General features: G+C 36.4%; 1 protein-coding gene across 19 annotated transcripts in view; it reads left to right on the top strand.

Annotated features, from left to right (window-relative positions):
- DOCK9 (dedicator of cytokinesis 9) overlaps positions 1-24,157 on the top strand; it is a 110,991-nt gene that overhangs the window by 19,639 nt on the left and 67,195 nt on the right. For 13 of the 19 annotated variants that reach the window (XR_010428418.1, XM_064646048.1, XM_064646046.1 and 10 more), the window contains exons 2-3: positions 17,765-17,881; positions 22,976-23,065. Coding sequence is in view for 18 of the 19 variants with exons in the window: in XM_064646048.1 (XP_064502118.1) it covers positions 17,765-17,881; positions 22,976-23,065 (207 nt within the window). In the remaining variant the exon portion in view is untranslated. Of the gene's footprint in view, positions 1-10,320; positions 10,599-17,764; positions 17,882-22,975; positions 23,066-24,157 lie in introns of those variants that run through there. The other 6 variants (XM_064646049.1, XM_064646053.1, XM_064646047.1 and 3 more) reach the window with 2 other exon arrangements.

Genomic DNA, 24,157 nt, shown 5'->3' with positions numbered 1-24,157 from the left:
AGGTATGTGGTTGGATGTATGTATCTATCTATATGGGTGTTTGTGTGTAGATACATGCACACACACACGTATGTATATTTATATACATGGATACACACACAGGCTTCCAGGAAAGAATAATCTGAACTGTCTTCAAATGCTTAAAACAATTTAGAGTAATAAAATTACCTCTTCATGGTAATATTGCATTTGCTTAATGTGGTTGAATATTAAAAATAAAATGGCTTCCTCTGAGTATTTAGAAGCCCTTTTTACACTGTTAGCCATTTTTAAGTTAGTCTCATACAGAAGATTGTTAGAAAACTGTTAAATTCTGGGTAATGAATACTTTAAATAACTTTTGTAATCCATTGAATTTAAGGCCTTACACCTTTAGTAGCCTTGAATTCTACATATAGTTAGATGAGTGAATGAAGAGATAGTTTGGTGGTTTTTAATGTAATATGAATGATTCTGACTTGGAGGTTGCAGTGAACTTTTTTTGTATTGGTTTTTTTGTGTTCTTCTTGATTTCACATGGTACTGTTCCAGCAATATTTTTTTTTTAATTTATCCCTGCAGAATTGGTGCAAATTGCCAAGATGAAGTACAAAATAATGCTTAGTCTGCCATTTACAACTGAAGTTCCACATCTGTGACTTAGGGTTTTTTTTTCAACTCCAAAATGTCTAGATGCTTTTAAATAATGATACTGTTTTTTAAATTTACCTGTATGGCTTTGTCAGCTTGGTTTAACTGGAAGTAGTGGATCAAGTTAAGTTTCTTCCTGGCATGAGTACTTGAAGTTCAGTATGGAAGACTGTGCAGAATAGAGGAGTCAGAATGATTTCCTGTTCATTTTACTGGAGCAGTGTAGTCCTTAAGAACAGAAGTCAAAATTTTACAAGAAAAAAAATCATGACTTTGTTAACAGGTCACACTCTTGACAATCAGAGCTGACACTGGCTATCGCTTTCTTAGATGTTGTCTGAGGCTGGGGAGCAGTTGCTACTTGACTTACCCTGAGGAGTGGAAAGTGGGATTCTCTGAAGAATGGGAAGAGGGGGAACGATACTGGAGTCCTGGCAACAGTGACAAGTGATTTTATGAAACTCATCTAAGTATATAAGACTTCAATCTCAAATTGCATAATTTCTGTACTCTTTGCTATAAAAGCTAATTTGTCCAGCTCTTTCCCTTCTGAAGGGGTGGCTTTCAGGAGGATAAATTAAGTTTCTCCTCACCAAGAAGCTGTGCAGGGAGGTGAAGGCTACAGGAATCCTCTCCTCTGAAGAGAAGCTGTATGGACAAGACCAAAAGAGAGCAGCAGTGTCACTTGACCGTGCTGTCTTTTATTTCGGTGTGTGTTGCAACAGATGCAAGTGTGGGTGTATGGCTTCACCTCTTTGTTTATCTGTGCTGTAACACATATCTGAGCTGCAATTTCCTGGCCTTGCTCTCTGGCCTATATAGCCACTTTGGATCAAGTACCTTCTGATATAAAGCTGTTGTCAAAACACCAGTGAATTACTGGGAGTCCTTTACTTTAACAACACATGGATTCTCTTGCAAAATCAGTGTTGAAAAACTGTGAACAGGAAGTTCTCGGGAAGTAGTTCCTCTTGAAGGAAAAAAATCACCGGTTCTGAGAAGAAATAAGGAGGCAGAAGCAGTAGATTAGTGTACATTTTTCTTATTTACCCTGTAACCCAAAGGTCAGGAGGCTATGTCTTAAGTCTAGTTAAATCTAATTACGGTTCTATCTTAAGCAGGCCTACTCTTTTGATTGCTTGAAGGAAAGATACAATAAAACCTATGTGAGAATGTCTTCTCAGAAATACAGTTTGTTTCTGTCCATTCCATGTCATTCAAACTTGCAATGAAAATGCTATATTTTAGCTTTAGGAATGTTTCTAACCTGTCAATTTATATTGCTAAAATACAGGATGTCTTAGGGTCTTTAGGTCCACATGGATGAAGATCACTGTTATTTTAATAAAAGATTATAGATTTAGTTTGAGATGCTATTAAAAGTTGCATCAAAATTAATGAAAATGTATTTTTCCAAATGTCCAACTTGGGCGTATTAATTTTTGGCAAATGTTCAGAAAGCATTTTAATTTACCTAATTTTATAGTAAGTTGAAGAATACAGTTTCAGAATACTAGCTTGTTCGCTTATCTACATTGCATAGTTTGTTTTAATTTCTCTATGATTTTTTTTTAATCCATTTTCAGCATATTACATGTTACGTCTGCTGTGTTGCAATATCTTAGAGTTAGGAGGTTTTTTCATGGTCTTTATTTTTATATTCAAATTTGATTTTTTTTTTTGGTAATCATTGTATGACCAATGACCATCTTAGAGTAAAATGGTAATGTGTGAGTTAGAGCATAAACAGCTGTTTTGGGTGGTAGACAAAGATGGAAAATGGGCAAGGGAGAATGATGTGGTGGCAATAAAACTAGCAACATTTGAAAAGTTTGAGGTTTGCTAACAAGCCCCTTGAAGTACTCAGTAAAGGAAGAGGCTAGATGAGTGTGCTGGGAGCACAGATGGAAGAGCTAGAAAATTCTGAAGTGAGACAAAGTGGGCTGAAGGACTTTTTTTTTTTATGTATTTGTCTGAAAATTGCAGAAAGCAACTTGCTTTTTTCTGTGCTTGAAATGTTTTCCACTCAGTTTGCTTCTAATGGCCTATTCAATGCTGCCAATTCTCTTATTAAGCTTTAGAACCTAGTAATTTGCTAAACCTACTTAAGGTAGTATGGTAGCTGTAGCATGTGCAAGATGGAGCCTAGTATTTTTAAGTAGTCCTTTAATTTAATAAGTCTGATGTGGAAAATATCTGTTATTTAAATTGTGCTTACACAATTTCTGAGAAGAAATGCAGGGCATTTTGAAACAGTGTGTATCCAGCTTTTAATAAGAGAGATGTAGGTATTTGCTGGAGACAGGACCGCTAACCTTATCTTTTAGTAACTGCAGTTTCTTAGTTCGTATCACCTGTTGACTTGACAGCATCGTCATCATTAGGTGTTACTGAGTTCTTCTGTGACTGCTTTTCCTATGCTGCTCATGAGTCATTTGGTTTATTAATAAACTGTGACATCTTGAAGATATACCAAAGTCTGGACATGTGGGAAGATTGACTAATGACAGCAGTGAGCTATGTCATTCTGGAAGTAACTCCACAGAACACATTCACGTTGCAAATATTTTGATTTCAAATGAATATTAAATTATATATGGATATTTTTCAAAAAAGAGTCGATTTAACATGTAATGTGTTTAAAATAAACCTTAAAACTTTCATTTACTAAAAGCCTTATATTAAGGTCTGTTTTTGCTGTCTGAATTTGCAAATATATATCAACCTGTTTATATACAGTTGAAAAGTTTAGTAGAAATAAAGCAGAAATATAAAGGAGAGAGATCTAAGAAAGTAATTCTGCTGAGTAACTGGAAGTTGTTTTATCTTTATATGCTTAAACAGCTCATGCAGCAATTCTGTAATGGTGTGCAGACAATTTGATGGCTTGGTCTGTTATTTCACTCTCATGTTATTTCACTTGCTTCAACTTTTAACTGCATTACGAGTGGTTTTCATTCAGGAGCAACTGGAGCATTAGACCACATTAGGCCCTTAATAAGGAAGAAACAGATATGTGTGAGTACAGCATCTTACTAGCATAGTTTTTTTCCATGGGCCACTTGAATTAGAGCACTTCTTTTATCTCCTTTCATCTTGCTGCTCTGACTGAATAAAAACCTGGTGTCTGATGTGCTGACTTGTAATTTTGGCTAAATCTCTTGATGGTTTATGTAGACTTCTTTTGTTTGACCTTTCATCAGATTCCTTTGGGAAGAATACTCTGCCCTCTCAGCAGGAGAAATTGCCACACACATTCACCAAATGCATAGTTCCTACAAATACGCTGCTTTGAAAGATGCATGAGAGAACAATCAGGCAGAAGTTGATAGGCACTCAGTGTACTGGCATGCAAAAGATAAGATTAAGCATTGTATCTTCAGGAAAAAAATCTTTAAGACTGAGGATAAAATTTTGAGGATAGTTGGTCAAGCCTACGTGCCTAAACTAGTGTTCATCCATGACAATATAAGTTGGACTACCACAGAAAGATATCCAACCCAAAAGTATGACATTAGGTTACATCCAGGTAGAAAACATGCTCCCTTTCCGTGTAGCAGCAGGGAATCTTGGGGGAGCAGAATATCTTGTGTTGAAAGCAACCAAAATGTCTGGAGTTAAAAAAACCGTCAAGAACAGCACAACTCCATCAACCAAAAAAACCCTACCAAAACAAACCCCAAAACCCCAACCCCACAAAAACTCCCAAAAACTCTGTAAAGCTTTATACAGTCTTGGGGGTTGGGAAGATGACACCTGTGGTGGAGAAGCTGCATGGGTGGGGATTTTTAAGGCTAGACTTAATGAGCACACAGAAAGGAGTTGACTTTTCTGCTCCTCTTTCCCGATTAATACATCCATTTAGAACAGCTTTAGAACAGCCTGAATTACTCATTTGAGTCATCTGTAGATGCAGGTATCCTATTCTGTCGTGAAACAAAATGCAATTGAAGTAAATCGTAGAATCATGTAATAGTTTGGATTGGAAGAGACCATAAAGATCATCAAATTCCAACCCTGCTGGCCCCAGGCAGGGAAACTTCCACTAGACTGGGTTGCTTAAAGACCCAGCCAGCCTGGTCTTGAATACTTTCAGTGATGGAGCATCCACAATCTATCTCTCTGGGCAACTTGTTCCAGTGCCTCACCACCCTCTTGACTAAAGAATTTTTTCCTAATATCTCATCTAAACCTACCCTCCTTCAGTTTAAAACACATTCCCCCTTGTCCTGTCACTACATACCCTTGTAAAAAGTCCCTTTCAAGCTCTCCTGTAGGCCTCCTTTAGGAACTGGAAGATGCTATAAGGTCTCTCCATAGCCTTCTCTTCTCCAGCTGAACAATCCCAACTCTCTCAGCCTGTCTTCATAGGAGAGGTGCTCCAGCCCTCTGATCATCTTTGTAACCCTCCTCTGGACCCACTCCTACAGGTCCATGTCTGTTTTGTGCTGAAGACCCAAAGCTGGGAGCCAACTGCTAACCCTTGCAATGTTCTTGATTCTTAAAACTCTACAGTGTGAAGTCCAAGACAGGTTTTATATTTCTGTTTAGAGATAAACAAAGATGCACTCTTATTTCAGCCTGAGGATAGAACTGAATTAACAATCTTCTCTAGGAGCATACTGCTCCTGGAAAAAGTAGTGTAAAATTGATGCTACACTGTGAGAAGACTCCTCCCTCAGGCTTGCTTGGCACAAAACTGCTTTCATTTGAGAAAACTTGAGACTTGGAGATTTAGTTTACTTTTTGTCTTTGATTTGGTGTCTGTTCTGTTGAGTTAGTTTCTGATAGTTGTAAAGTCCTGTCCAGTTAGAGAAAAAAGCCATCTTTCTGGCTCACAGAAAGTCTGCTTGTGTATGTCCTCTCTATAAGAGAGGACATTTAACTATGTCAGAACCATAGTTAAATCAGAAGAGCAGTTTTAAAGTCTCCTATACTGACCAAATTCTACTGTGTGGTTTGTGGGGGTTTTGTTTGTTTTATATTTGTTTGTTTGTTTTTCCCCTGGGACTATAAGGAAGTCAGATTTTCCCTGAAAACAAATAGGTGTATACTAAGATGGTATGAAATGAATTGGTCACCGTTGAGTCAAGCAGCTGCACCTCAAGTTGATACTTCATAGATAACAGTATGCAAATGTGTGACATGGACAAGACTTAAGTTAATCTGTATTTCGTTTAGCTCTGCTGTGATTTTAAACTCATTTTAATTTTTATTTGTCACATTTGTAAGAATGTCTTAACTAAGGTACTGTATCTTATCTATCAGATATCTGTCTAGTTGAGAAATAATAGTGAGATGTGCCTTGTTGATGTTAACAACTTTAGCCATGTTTTTTCCATGAGATAAAGAGCTTTTAAAAATGCATTGTACAGAATCGCTGTAGACCCAATAGAAGCACTCACTGGGAGAATCCTTTAACTTTATGCTGCTATTGAAAAAAGGAGATCAGTTTTTTTATTCCAGCTTCTTGAGTGGTAATACAAACCTGTACATTGGTGTTACCTTTTTTAATCAATGCAACCTTCTTATGAAAAGAAAGTCAGTAAAATGGGAGTATTGTAGCTCTAATGTTTACAACATGAAAAGTTGCATAATATGTAGCACACTCATATCTGTGTCTTATGTTTTTCCTTTTTTCCATCCCTGTTTCTGACTGAGAATGTTCTCCTTATTGGTGGGACTGCAGATTACACGTTTGCAGTGTTTGCCATAGGAGGAATGAGTCTTCCTGACTGAGTTTTGTGTGACTTTTTCTATTTCATCTGAGTGTAGTGTGGATGACAGGGCATTGCCAGTTGAATTGCATCTGCATTCCATCTGCTATCAGCCTTTCTCTTGAACTTGTGAATATATTCTTCCAGGGCAAGCGCGTATCTGTTGGTTACTTATGAAACTTGGCAGTATGAATATATGTATAGCTGCAACACTGAATCTTCCACTGACTTGCGAAATGTTACCCTTTAATGCAGCTGCAAGGCAGGCTGCCAAGTGTGGGAGGGTAGTGCTGGAATGAATATCTTGTAGAAATACAGATGAGAGCAAGAAATATTGGCTTTTAATGATCCTTGTCATTCTGCTCAAGTGGGTCCATATTTTCAGATGAGCTACTGCCTTAAAAATCCAACCCAAACCCCGACCAACTAACCAAAAAAAAAAATAAAAATCTCCAAACCTCTAACAAGACAAAGCATCAAACCCCTTCCAGTTATCCATCCTTTTCATTTTTTAATTAATTTTTAAGAGATGCTTTAGTAAAGAGACGTTTTAATAAATAAAGTCAAATCCTTCCATTTTCACATATACAGGACATGCAAACCTACGGCAATATGATATTCCTTCCTTTCCTCCTCCTCCCAATTGCTGTAATTCAGGTGACAAGTCTTTCCCTAGAATGGCTAACAGAGGCAAGTTTGGTGACTGTAATTACAGCTGGTAGGTTTAGTGATCTTGCTGCAGCTTTTAAGTAGGACTTGGAACAAAAGAAGGGCCATTAAAACAAACTACTCAGATTTTAGCTTGTTCCTACAGGGAGGCTGGGTAGTCATACTTTCTTCCATTAAAGTTCAGAGGAAATTCTCATATACCATCTGTTCTCGTACTATCATTCACTTTTCATTATGTGGTATTTTACATTGGGTAAGCAAGTTCTTGGAATGAAAAGTGATTTGGAGGAATAAGAAAGTGTATGTGAGGAACTTGTCCATTGAGCAGCAAATTGGCTGGATAAATCACTGAGGTATTCCATAAATACTAAGAACTTCGTTACCTTTGTAATTTTTTAATTACATAGGCTATTCCTTAAGAGTATACGATGCAAGAAGGGAGCCAACTATTTGGCTCTTAGAAATGCTGTGAAAAGTACTGTTGTTAAAAGTACCATGTGAAGCCTTTCAAGCCATTTGTAAAAAGATGAAATGCATTGTTTCCATAATAACCTGAGTTATTTTGCAGATAGGTCTCTAGCTAGTAATTTCCTGCAGTTTTTGGAGGTACGTTGAAAGTGCAATTAAATAACTTTTATGTGGTGACATTCTATTTGTGCATCGCTTTCCTGTATTATCTGTTGATCCTTATTTGGGTAACTAGCTGCCTGATGCAACAAGTCAAGTATTTTTTTTAATATAGTTTTTATTTCAGTTGCAATTAAGGGAGTTAAAACTACAGGTCATATAACAAGGTGATAAATTTTCAACATGTCTTAAAGTCCTGGAGGTTTTTAAGATGAGACTGGATGTGGCACTTAGTGCCATGGTCTAGTAACTACGGTGGTAGTGGATCAAGAGTTGGACTTGGTGATCTCAGAGGTCCCTTCCAACCCAGTCAATTCTATGATTCTAATGATATATGTGTGTTAGTGAAATACAAATGAGAAATTACATTAGTTGTTCAGTAAGGACAAATAACTTTTATGTCTTTAAACTGATGTTATAGAAATGTTAGCCTGTTGCCTTTTTTTTTATCCCTCATCATATTTTGAGAAGAATAGGAAGAATGCTGGGGAAAGAGAATCACATTTATACTGAACTAAAGTTATCCAGATGCATTTAAGAGAAGTACCTGACCAGGATAAAACAATGTTGCAGTTAAGAAGTTGAATCCTTTGTTAAATTAAGCAAAAGAAATACTATTTAAAGCTTATAATATTTTTAAGTCTTCATTAGTATAAGGGTTTGCAAGTGCCTTATTCATAATAAGGTTGTGCATTTCTGGTTGCAGTTGAGTATAATTGCAGCCCATCTCAATGAAACAAATTCCTGTTTGGCAGCTGCATCCTCAAATAATGGTGTAATTTAGTTTTAAGCTGTTCCATGCTTCCGTTTTCTGAAAACAAAGGGGACTGGTGCAAAATAAAAAGTGTAACTAAATGTTCTTGAACTATTGTCTACCTTACTTTACACAGGAAGATCTGTTTTGTAAATCTGATTAAACTGCTGGTTTCCTTCTTAACTCTTAAAGAAACTTTATGTATACTGTTTTCTAGAATTTGGTGTCTATGTATGGGAGAGGCAGCTTAAAAAGTAAATGGCTTGAACTTATATCACCTAGAGAAAAAGATAGAAGCATAGTAAATCATTATTGGCTTGACTGAAATGTTATTATTTTCAGTGCACTCATTAGAAATGTGCTTGGATTGTGGACGGGATGGGCAAACTCTTGGTCAGACTCAATTTCACGAGTGCAGTAGGTTGAAACAGCAGTATGTTATGCAAGTGTGAGAGTGGAGAGAAGGGGAAAAGAAAGGGATATCAACATCTTATGTTAGATCTGAAGACCTGAAGTTGTGTCTTCTTAAAAATACTTGCACTAGAAGAGGATGTTTGTGTTTCTCCACAACTTCATCTACTTTCTGCAGATTAAGGTGACTTTCTCTTCTATTAGAGAATAGATAAAAATTCATGCTAAGTTAAATTTAAGATGAGTTATATTGAAGTGAGATAACTAACTGTTCCAAGAAGTGGAACAGAATTGAGAATTGAATGAAGGTGGTGGCTTAGTTTCCACAGCTGTCTGGTTCCTTAGTGGACAAAGTCTAAAATAGGGATATGCTTCTCTAGGGGGTTAAATTTTCGCTCAGATGTATTTTTGCTTGGTAAATAAAGCTACTGAGGTTTGCGTAGTTGGAGGTTGCAGCTCAGTAGTATTAAAAAGAAACGAAGGGAAAACCAAAATATTCCTGTCAAAACCTGGAGAAAAATTCTTGTCACAGTTCACTTTTTTTTTTTCTTTCAGGAGGAATTTAGCATACAGTCATATGCTAAAACTACTGTGTGTGTGTGTGTGTGTGTGTGTGTGTGTGTGTGTGTGTAAATTGGATTAGTCAAACCTTAAAAATTGCCAAAAATGTCAGCTAGGTTGCATACAAAATTGCACAGAAATCATCCCAATAAAATTGCTGCTTCTTATTTGGCCAGTGTCTGTAAGTGTGCACTGAACAGTGCCTGTAAGTAACAGTATAGTAGAAGAGTAGATTGGATTTCAAAAGCAGATTTGAAGCATGACTTGAGTTTATGTTGTAGCTAAGGACAGGAACTTGCACAAAGCACTGTGTACCCCTGAATCTCCAGGCCAAGAGATGCTTTTGCAAACTGTTCACAAGACAAGTGAGACACCTGGTAGTTGAAGAGTTAAGTGCTTAAGAGTTAGAGGTGTAAAGGTGTTTTTTGAATGTTATTTTGAGTTAGCATCCTTGTAGAGCATATAAGATTTTTACTGTGAGGGCAATTTGATGTTGAGCCAGAACTTTTAATATGGACTTAGCGCTAAGATAAAAAGATCATCCCCACCCTTGCCCCCCAAAAGAGCAGTGTATCCGTTTGGGGCATTGATCCTGGAGAATGTACTTGGTTAGTAGCTGGTTGTTGATAGTACCCAAGTAAGCAATATTAATGTAAATAAATCCAAAAAAGAAATACTTAGGGATTTATACTTCTGAAGAGACACAGTTGTCAAAAAGTGATTAATTCTTACACTAAAAATACTTCTAAATTACTGAAGCCTTGACTTTTATGAGTGCTGTACAAGACTTGGACTGTTTTACATGGTCATTTTAGAAACGCACATTCCCTTTTGTGTTTGACTCATACCCTTAAGGCATTAAAGTGGATCCACCTTTTTTTTTTTTTTTTCTTCTCCTCAGAGGAATACAGCATGCGTAGGGGCTGGCCTTTGTCTGTCATGCATTCCCACCATAACAGATTTAGCAAACTGCAGCTGAGAAGTTAGACTAGTCTGTACTTTCTGCTGCTTGTGCCAGGGAAAAAGCTATTGTTTTCACTGGATCATTGGCATGTCGATAACTTTGATGCCAAAAAGCATACGGTTTTGCTGCTGTTTGTATTTTCAATCAAAGAATGCAGGCAAGAACAAACAGAAATCCTAAGAAAGAGCTTACTATAGAATCTCCACAGAAGGGCAAGGATGCAGGTCCTTGTGAAGTGGAAGCAGAGAGTCCTGTGGTAGTGCTGGTAAGAATTGTTTAAATAAGCTATCTCTTTCCTTTAATAATTTGAATTCTGTTTATCGATGAAAACCTGCTTAATCTGACGCTAATGAGAAGCTCCAGCATTCTTACTTGTGAATAACTCATGTTTAAGATTTAGGTTTAATTCTTTCTGTGTTGTTTACCTTTTTAATTAATTTTTACTGTTCTGGTTTGCCATATCTTTGGTTCTCTTTGAGTGTGACTTTGGAACTTGGTTTTCATACTAGCTGCTTTTCAGTCTGTCTAGCATAGTTGTACACCTCTTTGAACCTAGCATGAAAACTACTTATGTTTTAAAATACTTTCTAGCACCTCTATATATCTTTCTGTTAATATATATTTGAAGTCTCTAAAATGTGTGTGTAGCAGTTTAAGTTTACTTAAATTATCAAAGAACTCTTAAAATAATTCAGGAATACTTCTGTTAAAGGATCTGTTTTTCATTGCCTTTACTGCACATTATTTAGGAATTTAAGGTTTTAAAATAGCTTTGAGTGAGGGAAAAGGGAATATATTTGTATATGGGGGTAGTAATCAAATAAGAACTTTTTTTTCTTACATATTGCTGCACAGTCAGTTCTGTTGGAACTTCAAGTACAGCAAGAGAACATAATAAGTGAGCTGTAATGAATCTACTGACTCTCTCCAGCTAGGACAATAAACTTTTTCAAATAACAGAGGAGGATTGTTAAACTAATAACTTATATATCAGTAGAAAGAAGTGCTTTGATAGTTCTTACTAAAATTCCAACTCAGTAATATTTTATACTTAATTGCTGCTGCTGCTGGTCCCCTCTTCATTTATCTGTCTGTGGTTGAAGTTAGTGGGGCTGTGATCCTCAAATTATGCTGTCCCCCCTCTTATTTGAGCTTCACACTAAGCATTTAAGAATTGAAGTAAAACATTTTGGGCATTTATATTTAGTAAGACTCATCTGTAACTGTATGGGGATCATTACTGTATATAACAGAAAGCTTACATGTGTGCTAGTAAGACAAACTTTCTTTTCCTTGACACTGTTTTCTTTAGTTTCATTGTATTCAGAGAGTTGTTAGTAAAACGTGAGATTTTTTTGTATGGGTGTGTTCTGATTTCTGGTCCAGATCTTCATCAGTACAATATGAGCTAATCTTGTGTGTGCTTTCCTGCCTTTGGAATGTTTAACTTTATTTAGAACTGTTTTTATTCCCTCATGAATACTCAGAGAGGATATTAGTGTTTCTGCAGATTCTTAGAGTACTGCAGCTAATCAGCAAGCATATGTACTTACGTGAAAAAAAAGTATGAAACAATACTGTGTTTGTTATAACCATTTATGAACTACCTCCTTATAATTTTCCAAGTACTACTACATTTAATGTTCATGGAATATTATACCTCCAGTGTTTGTCCTCCCTGTTTTGCTTCTCCTTTTGTCTAGTTATTGAGGAAGGCTAGATGAAGTGGTGCAAGGACAATTTGCAGCAAGTGCACTGCCAGACACAAAGCGAAAAGTAGGGTGCTACGTTTCGTTTAGCACTGGCATTTGGGTCCATTTTTCTTTCATTGAATTGCGACATTGCATTACATTTTTACTGCCACACTTAAAATAGGTGTCTTGTCACTGGTACAGGGTGCAGTAAGGTAATAAGTAAGACTGGTAACATTGCTAGTTGCTGTAACAAAATCTAAACTTCTTCTTTTTTTGGAATAGAAACCTTGGAATTATGTTAGATAGCACTCCTCAAAAGCATATGGAACAGTAGGCTTCTAATTTACTCTAGTAATACTTCTCACCAGCTATTGCCTAAAATATTCTTTCAGGTGTGCATGTATTCCTTTTATGTGGGCAATTATGATGTGATTTACCTAGTGCTCGAGTTTTTTGAGTATTCTTTTTAAAGATGAGAGAGAATCAGTGGTCAGAACTTCAAGGAAGCAACAGGTTTTTTTGTCATATTCATTTAATTATTTAAATGTAGTTCACTGAGAGGGAATACTCTGCTAGAGTATGGAGGAAACCTGGTATTTCTAACTGGAAGCATCCCATGTGTTATTGAAACAATGTTATTTGATTGAGTGCTGTGCCCGAATTAACTTTTCCTGGTTGGGTGGGTAGGTTCACAAAAGGAGTCTTCTACTGCTTTCAGTGCCAGTATGTCAGTACATGTGCTTTCTTGTTTTCCTGCGATTTGAATTAGATTGTGTCATAACTTTGCTTTTGAGGCTAACAAGCAAGAAGAGCCGATGGAAAAAGCATTTAGATTTTTCAGGTGGTGCCTCAAAACCCTGCTTAGGATGAACTGCTGTTGTGCTAACTGTTGTAGAAATGACTAGATGAGTATGTGTGCTGTCCAACTGCACTTTGATAGTCAGAAGTAGTAACTGCTTATCAAAACAGATGATGTTTCTGGGAAGTTGAATCTTTTGGAGGTCATCTTTCTGCTTGGAGACATGCTGGCAGTGTAAAATGTAATAATTAAAAATAAGCGCTAGGATGCAAATAATTTTTTCAATTAATTTTTAAAACCTCAACCTGGGCAATTGATTTTATGTTTATTGACATGAGATAATAGGGAGCTGTTACCCATGTTTAGTATTAAATAATCTTATTGTTTTTCCCCAGTGGCTTGCCTCAGGCCAGTGTTGAGCAATACATAACACCTATTCATCTATTTTTATGCTGTTTCCTGCTAGTGCCTGTAGCTCCACTTTACTCTTTATGGGAACTTGTTAATTTGCAGGTGTATATGCTAAATATGTTTTTATAAGGTAAATGATGTTTTGTAGCAGGCGGCTAAAAATATTCAGTGTGCTTAACTTGACCATCTTTTGCTTTCTGAGATGGCAATTGAAAGATAACATTTCTCTCAATTTCAGCATACAAGAAAAACATGTACTGTGGGGTTTTTTTCCTGTAATATGTAATGGAGGCAATCATTGAACTCTTAACTTAAAATTTCTTAATTCAACGATGAATTTTGACACTGCTCGTCCAAATATATAAACTGTATTCTGGCAGATTAACTTTAATATGGCAGATTCTGGTTACTGTGTGGGTGTCATGACTGCTTTTTTGAAATACTTCTTATTTCTGATAAGTTTCTGTGCTTACAATACTCAGGGAAGAACCAAAGTGGTATGGCAGATAATTTGCTCTTTTATGTTCCAAAAAATATAGCATTGGCTGGCTCGAGTGCTGGACCCCATGAAGCCATATGCTCTTAGCATTTTCCTAGATTACAGAAATAAAAATGCCATTGGCTGCAGATCATAAGGAAAAGTTAAACCTTGTTTGAAAGACTGACTTTTAGTGCCTATAAACTCAATGTTGCGGTTTTGACTGGGCTGAGTTTTATCTGTGTCATCTGGTCCATAAATCATATTCAACAATACTATAACTACCCAACATATTTTCTCTGATATTACGTGAAATAATAGACCAGATGTTTTTTTCTTTAGTGTAGAAGAGCCTGAGAGAGAATCTGCTTCCTTGCACTATTTTATGTTTGGCTAAATGCCAGTATCAGCATGCTGTTTATTGTTTTCTGGTTTTGTATCTGGTTCAAACTGATAAAACATCCTCTTCCTTTTGAATCTGACGAACGACTAACAAAGCAATGAGTAACATTTAGAAGAAACGTGAGGAAGCAAATTCTTCATAAATTTTTACATAAGTCATATTTCTGCCGATCGGGTACCTTACTGACTAAATAGGAGAGATCTGTATTCAAGACCTAGGCTACAGTGAGCTTTAGATTCTATAAAACCTTTTAATGAGGGAGGATTCTATTTCTTTTTTTAAATCTTGTGTTTACAGCATACAAACAAAATGTAAGCAAAGATTTTATTCTTTTAAGATTCCTTTTCACAGAATTTATGGTTGTGATGAACCAGTTCTGTGACTACAGGATAGAGAGAGGCATTTGCAATGAATTGGCTGATTTTTGAAGCTGCAGTGTATGCATCTTTGGTTTTTGAATTAGATGTGTTAGAAAAGTGATTTGTATGTGTGTGTGCATGCCCATGAAATAATTTTAGTTACATTGGCTTTAAAAGTAATCATTTTCCTCTATTTTTGCTGGTAAAATGGGAGAATCCAGAACTAGCTTTCTTCCAGTCTTCATGTATCATCTTCCAAAGAGAACTAACAGGAGGATGAATGTAGCTCATCAGCACCAGGGAGAAGTGGAAGAGAATGCTGATCATATGCAGCACCATGTAAAAATCCACTACCCCTTTGAGATGACAACTTTCCCTTACTACCAAGCTGTGGAATTGGTGCTGTGATCTAACTGCTCGCTAGTTTGGATAGTAGATGTCCTGATATGTGAACTTTCTGACTGTATTGACCACGCAAATGTTTATTCTCTCCTTTGAAAAGCTCCTCAAATTGCCACAAGTGGTTACACAGGCATCTAATCAGCATTTCAGAGCCACAATCTGGCTGAAAGCTCACTGGTTGGAAGGAACTCTCTCAAGCTAGATCACCTTCTAATCTGTCACAAAAGCTCTGGCTCAGTGGCTGGTATCAGTGTGAGAAGACTCTGGAAAGTGCTGTGAGAGGGAGGGTCCTTCTAGTGTCAGCCCTGCTTTCAATTAATTTAAGCCAATTGTGAAGCCAAATCTTTTTAGCTAACCGATGAGAACTGATTGTAGACACAAATCAAATGGTCTTTCTCTGCTGCTCGATTTTTAGGCCCAGTTTAATTTGCAGTATTCTTTTTTTCTTTCTCCTAAAGGTCAGTAATGCTGCACCACTCTCAAACCAACCTGCCACCACAGCATATTGTGTATCATTTCCCCTGACAAACCCTCGAGAAGGAGTGGTCACGTGGTAAAGGCCAACTTGACCAAATGGAGTGACTTGGCCACTATATTAGTAGTCTCTAAACCTTGCTTTGACATAAGAGTGTATCGCATAAGAGCTCAAAAGCTCAGTGATTGGCAGGGTCTTCTTGCTTGCCTGATAGGTAGAGAGAGACCTGTTACTTACGCTAGAAGTGTGAGAAAGGAGAGCAAAGGGTGTCTTGTTTTCTGAATTATGTGTTAACATGTACTTGCTTTACAGAGCAGTAAAATTTGAAAGGCTCTTCCTTTATCCCTGTTATCCCTGTCTCATGCTTAAGGAAGAAAATTTATTCCTTAGTGAAGACTTGGAGAGGGTAGGTTAAGTTACTGGAATTTCTTTGGAGTCAGAACTGATTATGACAATCTCTTGGAGGGGGCTGCTTGACCTGAAATTTTGTGAGGGGTTAATTTAGCAGAGTCAGTGTCTAGGAAGTGTTTCGAATAGTTGGGTAAAGAAGGTGCTGAGGAAGCTTGCCTTTTCATTAGTTGGAGATTCATTGTAGCAGTCTGAACACTCAAATGTAAACTTAACAGCAATTTTTCTTGCAACTATAATATTTTGTATAAATAGAACATTAGCGAAAATGTAACTTTTTCTTAGGTTGTGTTTACCTGCTTTTCTTATGCTTTTTTGAGCTAAATAGTCCAACCACTTCAACTCATATGGGTGCACAAACATAAACTTAAGCCTTTTCTGGTCGACACTGGTGTTAGTTCATGGCTTTGTGATAAATCATGTTCATGAACAAGAGGAGAAGATGTAGCAGCAGTTGGGGTTTAGGTGCTAAGGTCTCAAAGTGTGTCAGAGTACAATATAGAGCAAACTGAACAGCCGTTCTCCATCTCCTCTGATGAGAAAGTGTCAAACTCAACATCATAATTTTCCACCATGGCTCCTAGAAGTATTCGTCTGTGCTGATCATGTTGTTATATAGCTTATGAGCTAAATCCTTCCAGTGGATTGTAAATGGTAGTTATTTTTGTTGACAAAGCTACATTTTGTTCATCGTTTTTGGTAGATTTATTTCCACACTTTGCTTTTTTTGCTTGTTCAGATGTTATGCTTTGTTATGTTCTCACATTTTTCCTAACAGTAAAACTACCATGTGGTAGATATGAGGGAATGTTGAGTAATTTTTGAGTAGCCTGTGAACTAAGCCTGAAAACTTGATAACTTTCTCTGAGTAAAGCTTTCCTAATTCCTTGAAAAATTTATTTGGTTCGCTTTTGGATAAAGAAAACACCTCTAAAGTTTCTCAGGAATATTATTAATATGCTAATTATTAATAGTGGTTGCTGATAAAGGTATTTGTTCTGTGCAGTACAACTAGAATCTGAAAGGTTATTATCTTGAGTTATACAAAACTATATATAAAGCTTGTCTTGTCTGTTTACCTATAGCAGTGGCAGAAGCTGGCCTTGCTGCTCCTGTTACATTTAATATACCTTACATTGAAATTAGTACCAATGACTTTAAGAAAGCATCAATTGTAAACTCTCTTATAATTGCTACTTGTAAAAAATTGTAATTTTATGTCCGATACTGTGGTGCATAATTTTAGTTACAGAAAGTGCAAGCTAGATTGTAACTCCAGCTTTGCATTAGTTTTCACACTCTGAGGCGGTGCTGCCTCATTCAGAGCTCTGCCTAAACCTGCTTTGCCTGACCACTTAACAGATTGCTTGGCAGGGTGAAGGTTTTTCTCGATGTGATTGTGCACAGGCAGCTGTAATGCCTTGACTGCGGTAAGGGGTTTTTATGTTGAATCAATGCCTAGGAACTGAAGAAAGCTACTTGTGCTATTAAGAGGAAGTAGACAGCCTATGGGAATTTTGGAAAAACTAAAGAGAGGGAGGAATGTCAATTAGTCTACCCCTACTGCAGGTTACTGCTGAATTAAAAGAAAGCTAGATCTCTGCTCTAAGATTGTTTTCATTCCTGCTAAACCCAGATCAGGGCTTTCAGGGCAGTATCAAACAAAGGCAACCACCAACATAAGAGACTGGTAATTTCTTTTTTTTTTTTTTCTGTGAGAATACATACATGATTATTCTGATAAGCTCTGCCTTATTGTGTTTTATGAAGTATTGCTTCTTCCTTTTGAGGCAAACAGCATCCTTGTCTCTAATTATCAATTGGATTTATTTGTATGATATGATATGACATAAAGTCTGCATTTCAAATACTGTATGTTTTTGATGTAAACAAAATATATTTATGCCAATTTTTAAAAGAGTAACTTCTTAAAATGAGTCAACAACTGTCATTTTTCCTCGATATACCTGAATTTATTTTGCCTTTTTCTTTTTCCCCTCAGGCAAAACCAAAGCTCATAGAACCGATAGACTATGAAAATGTCATTGTTCAGAGGAAAACACAGATTTTGAATGATCCTTTACGTGAGATGCTACTGTTCCCTTATGATGACTTTCAGGTAATTTAATCCTTCCCCTCCCTTCCCCTGCCCCCCACTTCCTTATTATTATTATTTTTTGATAAAGACAAGTTTTTAGCAGGAGTAGATGTGAGATGATAACTTCCTATCTGTTGTTTCTCAGCGCTCTTTAGCTGCAAAAAACCCCACACAAACTCTTTGCCATGAGTCCCGTTACACTGCTTAATTTATTCTGTTGGGTACAGAAGAAGAAATAGCACAATTTCTTCGTCTGTTCAGATTATAAGGTCTGCTTCTGCAACTCAGCAATTTTATTGCCTTTTGAAGTAGACGATCAGTCACTATTAGATATTCTCCCCTCCCATTCTGATGTTCAAAAAAAGCATCTGCTTTTTGTTATTCTTTAATTCTTAAACTGATTTTTTTCCTCCCCTTCTTAGTAATGAAGGGCATGAACCTGTTCAAATGCAATCTGCTGGTCTGAACTGCATGCTTCCAGCCAAAACTGGGGTTTGGCAAAATACGCCCTTAATAACAGGGTTCCGACTTGACTAAGCCAGACTTAACCAAGATTTGTGATTGTCTTGTTGTATTTCTTTTTAAATTACCTGTTTATCTAAATAAATAGTTTATTTAAGTATACTCTTTTTTTTTTTGTAATCTTCTTTTAGATCTAGTTAGGATAACTACGAAGCATCTTAGAAACTGGAGTTAGAGTAAATAGTGAGGAAAGTCTCTTACACACATGCCCATACCTGCAGTCAAAATATCTGTGTTTGCAAAGTGTGCAGGCACCTGAACGTTCTGTAAATTGACTTTATTCAGCCAAGTAGCTGAAGCTAAGCTTGTTTATCATGGGGAAGGTTGGTGATAGTTGTTGTATTTCTACAGAAGGGCATCTGAAGTCCCATAAGTTGCATGTTGAACTTTTAATGAATTCTCTCTGGCCTGAATGCACCTGGACTCTATTTATAATATAGTCTGATGGCTTGTTTTTCATTGTTTCCTACATGAATAACTCTACTTGTAGCCTTCTGAACTAAAAAATTTGGGTTTTGGGAAGCTACAGGTATTTAGAATAGTTTGGGTTTCATGTGTTTAATTGAAAGTTTAAAATACTGGAAGCAAGACTTCTTGCAGAAGAAGTTGTACTGATACTGATGTTCAAACACTGGATCACTCATGATGATGCCCTATACCTAGTGTTGGCTTTGGGACTGAAGAGCAGGAATAGGCTACACTACCCAAATCCCCTTCTATACTGTGCCTCTTCAGTATCACAGCTCAAGAGGAGTCCAGTTTACTTATGCCAAGTGTTCTTATCTGATTGACTAGTTCACTTATCAGGGTCATTTTGGTGAACAGCTCTGAATTATCAGAAGAAACAAACCTATCAAGAATATCCTCAGGCATTTTGTTTGGGCAGTCTGGGGAGATGTCTGAAGTGTTCAATTGCTATTTCATGTGACCTCTTCTGCAATTCTTATCCTCAGGCCTGTATGAATGAAGCTAGTCCATGGTTCTCAATCTGATCCTTAAAAGAGAATGACTGAATTTTGTCACAAACTGTCATCCTTTGTTTTGATTCTGTGGTCAGATTTTCATCAGGGTAGTCATTAAAGTGTGTGTTACATCAGATTTCCTTCAAGTAGTCACAGTTTTGGAATATAGCATTTTATGCTTGATTTATATGAAGACTGGCTTCTTCTACCAAACTGCATTATCAGGCTTTTGTTTCTTTGGAACACTGGGTGGCACAAACTTACTCCAAATATTTTTATTGTATACACGATTCTTCAGTACTACTTTGATCTATCTAGCTTGTTTCCAACAACACAAAGCATTTGGATCTGTCATTCAATGTATTAAGAAAATATTACTAAGTCAGAGAACATAAAACCTTAAGTGCTTATTGTTTTTTTTACAAGTTAAACCTTTTAACCCTGTGCAGTTTTTCATAATCATATTTACAGGTTTTACAGAATCATAGAATGTTAAGGGGTTGGAAGGGACATTAAAGATCATCTAGTCCCAACCCCTCTGCCATGGGCAGGGACACTCCCACTAGTCCAGGTTGCTCAGGGCCCCATCCAGCCTGGCTTTCAACACTGCCAGGAATGGAACCTGCCCTCTTTCAGTTTGAATCCATTCCCCCTTATCCTGCCAAATAATCCCAATACAGGCTAAGTTTACATGTAGCAAATAAAATGTGGGTATATTCCACCCAAATTAAATTTGTCTTTACAAAGTTATCCCAGTGTTATTTTTAAGGCATTTTGGTGCTTAGCTTAGACATTCATTACTTTTGGGTTTGAGCCATATGGATTTAACACACTTTCATTTAAAGCTCTTGGCTTTTATTTAGTACAAGTTAAGTACTTCTGAAAATAGATTTTATGCCAGCTTTGCAGAAATGAAACTAAATCCAGGTCATTCTATGAGAAGGCACATCTTCCGTAGAAGAAAAGCAAAAAAAAGTCCAAGTAATGCTCTCATTTTAAACAGCACAAAGTAAACTGGTCAGATAACCATTTTGAAATGTTCAAAGAAATTTCTTTATGACTTTTTTCCTTTAAAATCTATTTTGTGTTCTTCCTTGAGTCTTTAGGTAACTATTCTAAATCAAGGCTTCAATTTAGTTTGGAAATTATAATACAGCTTCTGACACTTCCCATACAAGTGATAAGCTGCTTCTGACACATCATTGTTTTAAGTGCATGACCTCTCATACAGCTGCCATCTTTTCCATTGAGTCTTCTAGAACAATTTCTGTCACTGCATCTTGAGCATGAGCTTCTGTGAACACAGTAACTCTAAGTCTCACGTGACCTCGTGACAGAAAGAATATCCATCACAGTCTGCACTTATTGTGGACAGGTTCACTATCCGTATTCCATCAGGTTTCGAGTAGCAAGTACTCCTTGGTTGACTTGGTGAAATGTTCCTGCTGCTGTGGCCTTTTCTGAAACCTCAGCACATACTAAATCCCTGGGACGCACTTAGTAGTATCAGTAAAAGAGTTTTAATTGTGTGCCTCGGTAGTGTGTGTGAATCCTGGCTCGTGTTAAAAGCAATCTTCCTTAGTTTTGACAGCACAGTAATTGAAAGGGTTTTTTTAATCTTCTTTGAGAGCATGAGACAAACACTTTGTAGTTCCTGATCACTACCATAAATCAAATGATCACTCAAACCCAGAGAGCTGAAATGTTTCACTTCTATGGAACAGTTCAGCCAATGTAGTTGTGAAGAAAGTTTGTAGAGAAAACAATCCTTCCTTCCTGATTTTTCTTTTGGAATATAATGTATATGTATGTGCATGCTTGATTTTAAAATGTTGATGTGGTGTTGCTTTAGTAATTATTTTTAGGAATTTGCTCTGAATCATAATACCTCACTCCTTGCATATCCTGGCTCTCTGATGCACTACTGCAGCTGATGGATGAGCTGAGGAGGAGGTGGCATGCATCAAGACACTTACTAGTATGAACAAAATTGACAAATGAAATTCTTCTGGTCTGTCACTGATCATGAAGAAAAAAATCTTTTTATGTGCGAAAAACTAAGAAAAAACCCCTTACTGTTATGTTGATAGTTATGTAGCAGGATAATAGCAGCACACATTCTAAAAGTATGTACAGCTAGTCCAATTTTACCAAATTTCACTATAATGTTAAAATTCATTCATGAGTTCACGGATTTCCCCTGAAATGTGCCTGGAAAGATGCCACCTTAGTCTCTGTTTTTTCTTAAAATAATAATAATTTTTTAGAAAAGCTTAGTATAACTGTATGCTTATAGAAAATATATTGTACTACATGTAGTATATTATATATTACATAAACTATAAATAATTTCCTGTCAAATATTAGACTATTTCAGGCTGAGAAAAGTATCTAGACATTCTGGCCTTTAGCTCTTATGGTAGTTCAATACTCTTAGTAGAAATCTTTCTGTCCATAGCTTGTGAAAACAAATACATTAAACTCAATACAGGTTAAATATATTTCTAGAATTCAGAAAACTTCATTCTTAAAAGCTGTTAATGTATAAATGAATATTTTCCTGCAGTTTTCAAGGAGGTTTTTTGTTTGTTTTTTAACGGTACAGTGCAAGATTTATTGGTCCCATGAAATATTTCTGGGTTTATGGTTTCTGCTTTTACTGCCTCCCCAACTCTCCCACCTAAGGAGTTGGCATTGTCACTTTTCAGTGTTCTGGACTAGATGAATAACTTGACCATGACTGTGGGATGATTTTTTTTTTTCCTTTCAATCTTTACTGTAATTGGATATTCTACCTTCAAATACCCTCCCCAGTTAATAGAGTGAGGCTTTGGTAATGACAGAAATAATCACCTTATGGATCAAACTCTCAACAACAGAGATGAGTAAAGGTAATGTACTTATGTACCCTTTCTTTTTGACAATAATGTGGAGTTTTTTTCTTCCATATTTTTATCTGATCCTTCCTGGTGCTGCAATGTGTGGAATATAGCTAACAAGTGAGGGACCACAACCCCCTTCCAGGTCCAGGCTATGTAAACTTTCTTGTTCACCTTTGATGACTTAAGCTATTAAGATTCCTTTCCACATGGTGCAAAACAATTTCTATTGCTGTGTAGTTATTTTCATTTGGGGTCCAGAAGATTTTGTAAAGCTTTCATCATTTGCAGTTAAAAATTTAAAGTACACTAGGGCTGACTTCAGCACTGGTCTGAGAAGCAGAATTTCCTGGTCACAGATTTCCTGTTCTCCGGCAGCCTTTCTATGCTGCTCTGAACAGTGGCATAGAATAGGAATAAGTTCTGACTTGATAGGCTGAAGTGTATATATACTTCAGGGATCTAGGCATTCTCTCTGAACCTGCAGTTGAACAGTGCAAGTCTCATTTTTTTGCCAGCTGAGATCTGCAATTGAACTACCCTGTTATTTTGCTGTGGTTTTTTTTTTCTTATTTTGCTTGAGTAATAGTTTTTATATGTAGTAAATTCCCATTAATTGGCTATTCTGAAACATCATATTCACAGGATGTTTTCTGCTGAGCTTTTCTTTGTTAGATATAACTGAGTGTTGCCATAATTTGTTATCTTTCCTTTAGTTACAAGTTTCATTAATTGCTTTTGTTGCCTACCAGACAGCATTATTGCAGCGGCAGAGTCGATACATTCATTCAACAGTTCCTGAAAATGCAGAGAAGGAAGCTCAAAGCTTGTTTGTAACTGAGGTAAAATTGAAATTGCGTGTGGCTGTGTGTAATAATTATATTATACCTGAATTGTTTTTCTTCTACTTCATTTACTGTTTTAAAAACAAACAGAAAAATAAGCTCTGAAAAAAATTAAATATTTATTGCCTTTTACTTGTCAATGATTTCAAGGGAAAATTTCCAGGGAAACTTAGAACTGTTTTCCACTGATGACTGGAAAAGAAGGGTTAGTGGATAGCTTTGAATTATTTTGTGTCTATAATTGGCTCTTGGAGATGTTTCGCTTCCACCTTCTTTATACTTTTGGCTTTCCCAGATGAACATGGATGATTTCCATACGTGATATTGTGACCACTAGTAAATCTCAAATGAATTTTTGTGACTTGTTTTTCCTGATAGATTGTCTCACACTAGTCATTCTTAGTTTGTTCATAATAATCATGTACAGTTTGCTGGAATGGAGGTATTCATAACTGTAACATTTGCAGAGGCCAAAATTCATTATGACTGCTCAACTTGTATGCTGTATGTAGAAGAAACAATCTCAAACCTAAAGTTTCTCAAAGCTGTTTGCTTATGTTGTCATTCCTTTGGTTCTATGTGGTTCCATTTCATTTAGGGTTTTGTGGAAGCCTTTAAGGAATGAAAGGTTTAAAATTTTTGTCTTTTTTGTATTATCTACTGGTTTTTTTACTGATATGTTTTAAGATGATATTTTAACATCTAAAACAAGTAAATGGCTGTTGTAATTCCAGTAAAATTGAAGGAGTTCCAAATAGCTGAATCTACCTCAAAGTGATTTATTCACACTGATACATATCCTTTATACCTAACCTAAACATTTCTAAGATAAAATTGAAGGGGATAGACAAGAAGGGAGGAATGGCATAGGTAATTGATGTAGTTAATTGAGTTTCTGCAGAACCAATTGCTTGGCAAGTATTAAGCTTGTATTTTGAAATATAAAGAAAATATTTGTGATTTATTAGATACTGTGTTAGTGTACATGTAGGTTTATTTGTATAACATAAAATGTTGCATGGAATGGTTTCTGTCAACAGATTTTGTCAGTTTTATGTTACTTTGTTCAAAGCCAAGATAAATCAGTAC

Source organism: Pseudopipra pipra, chromosome 2 (assembly GCF_036250125.1).
Source record: "Pseudopipra pipra isolate bDixPip1 chromosome 2, bDixPip1.hap1, whole genome shotgun sequence".
In the NCBI taxonomy this organism is placed as follows: Eukaryota; Metazoa; Chordata; class Aves; order Passeriformes; family Pipridae; genus Pseudopipra; species Pseudopipra pipra.
The sequence above is the reverse complement of the archived record's forward strand: the minus strand, read 5'-3'. Positions and strand labels throughout refer to the sequence as shown.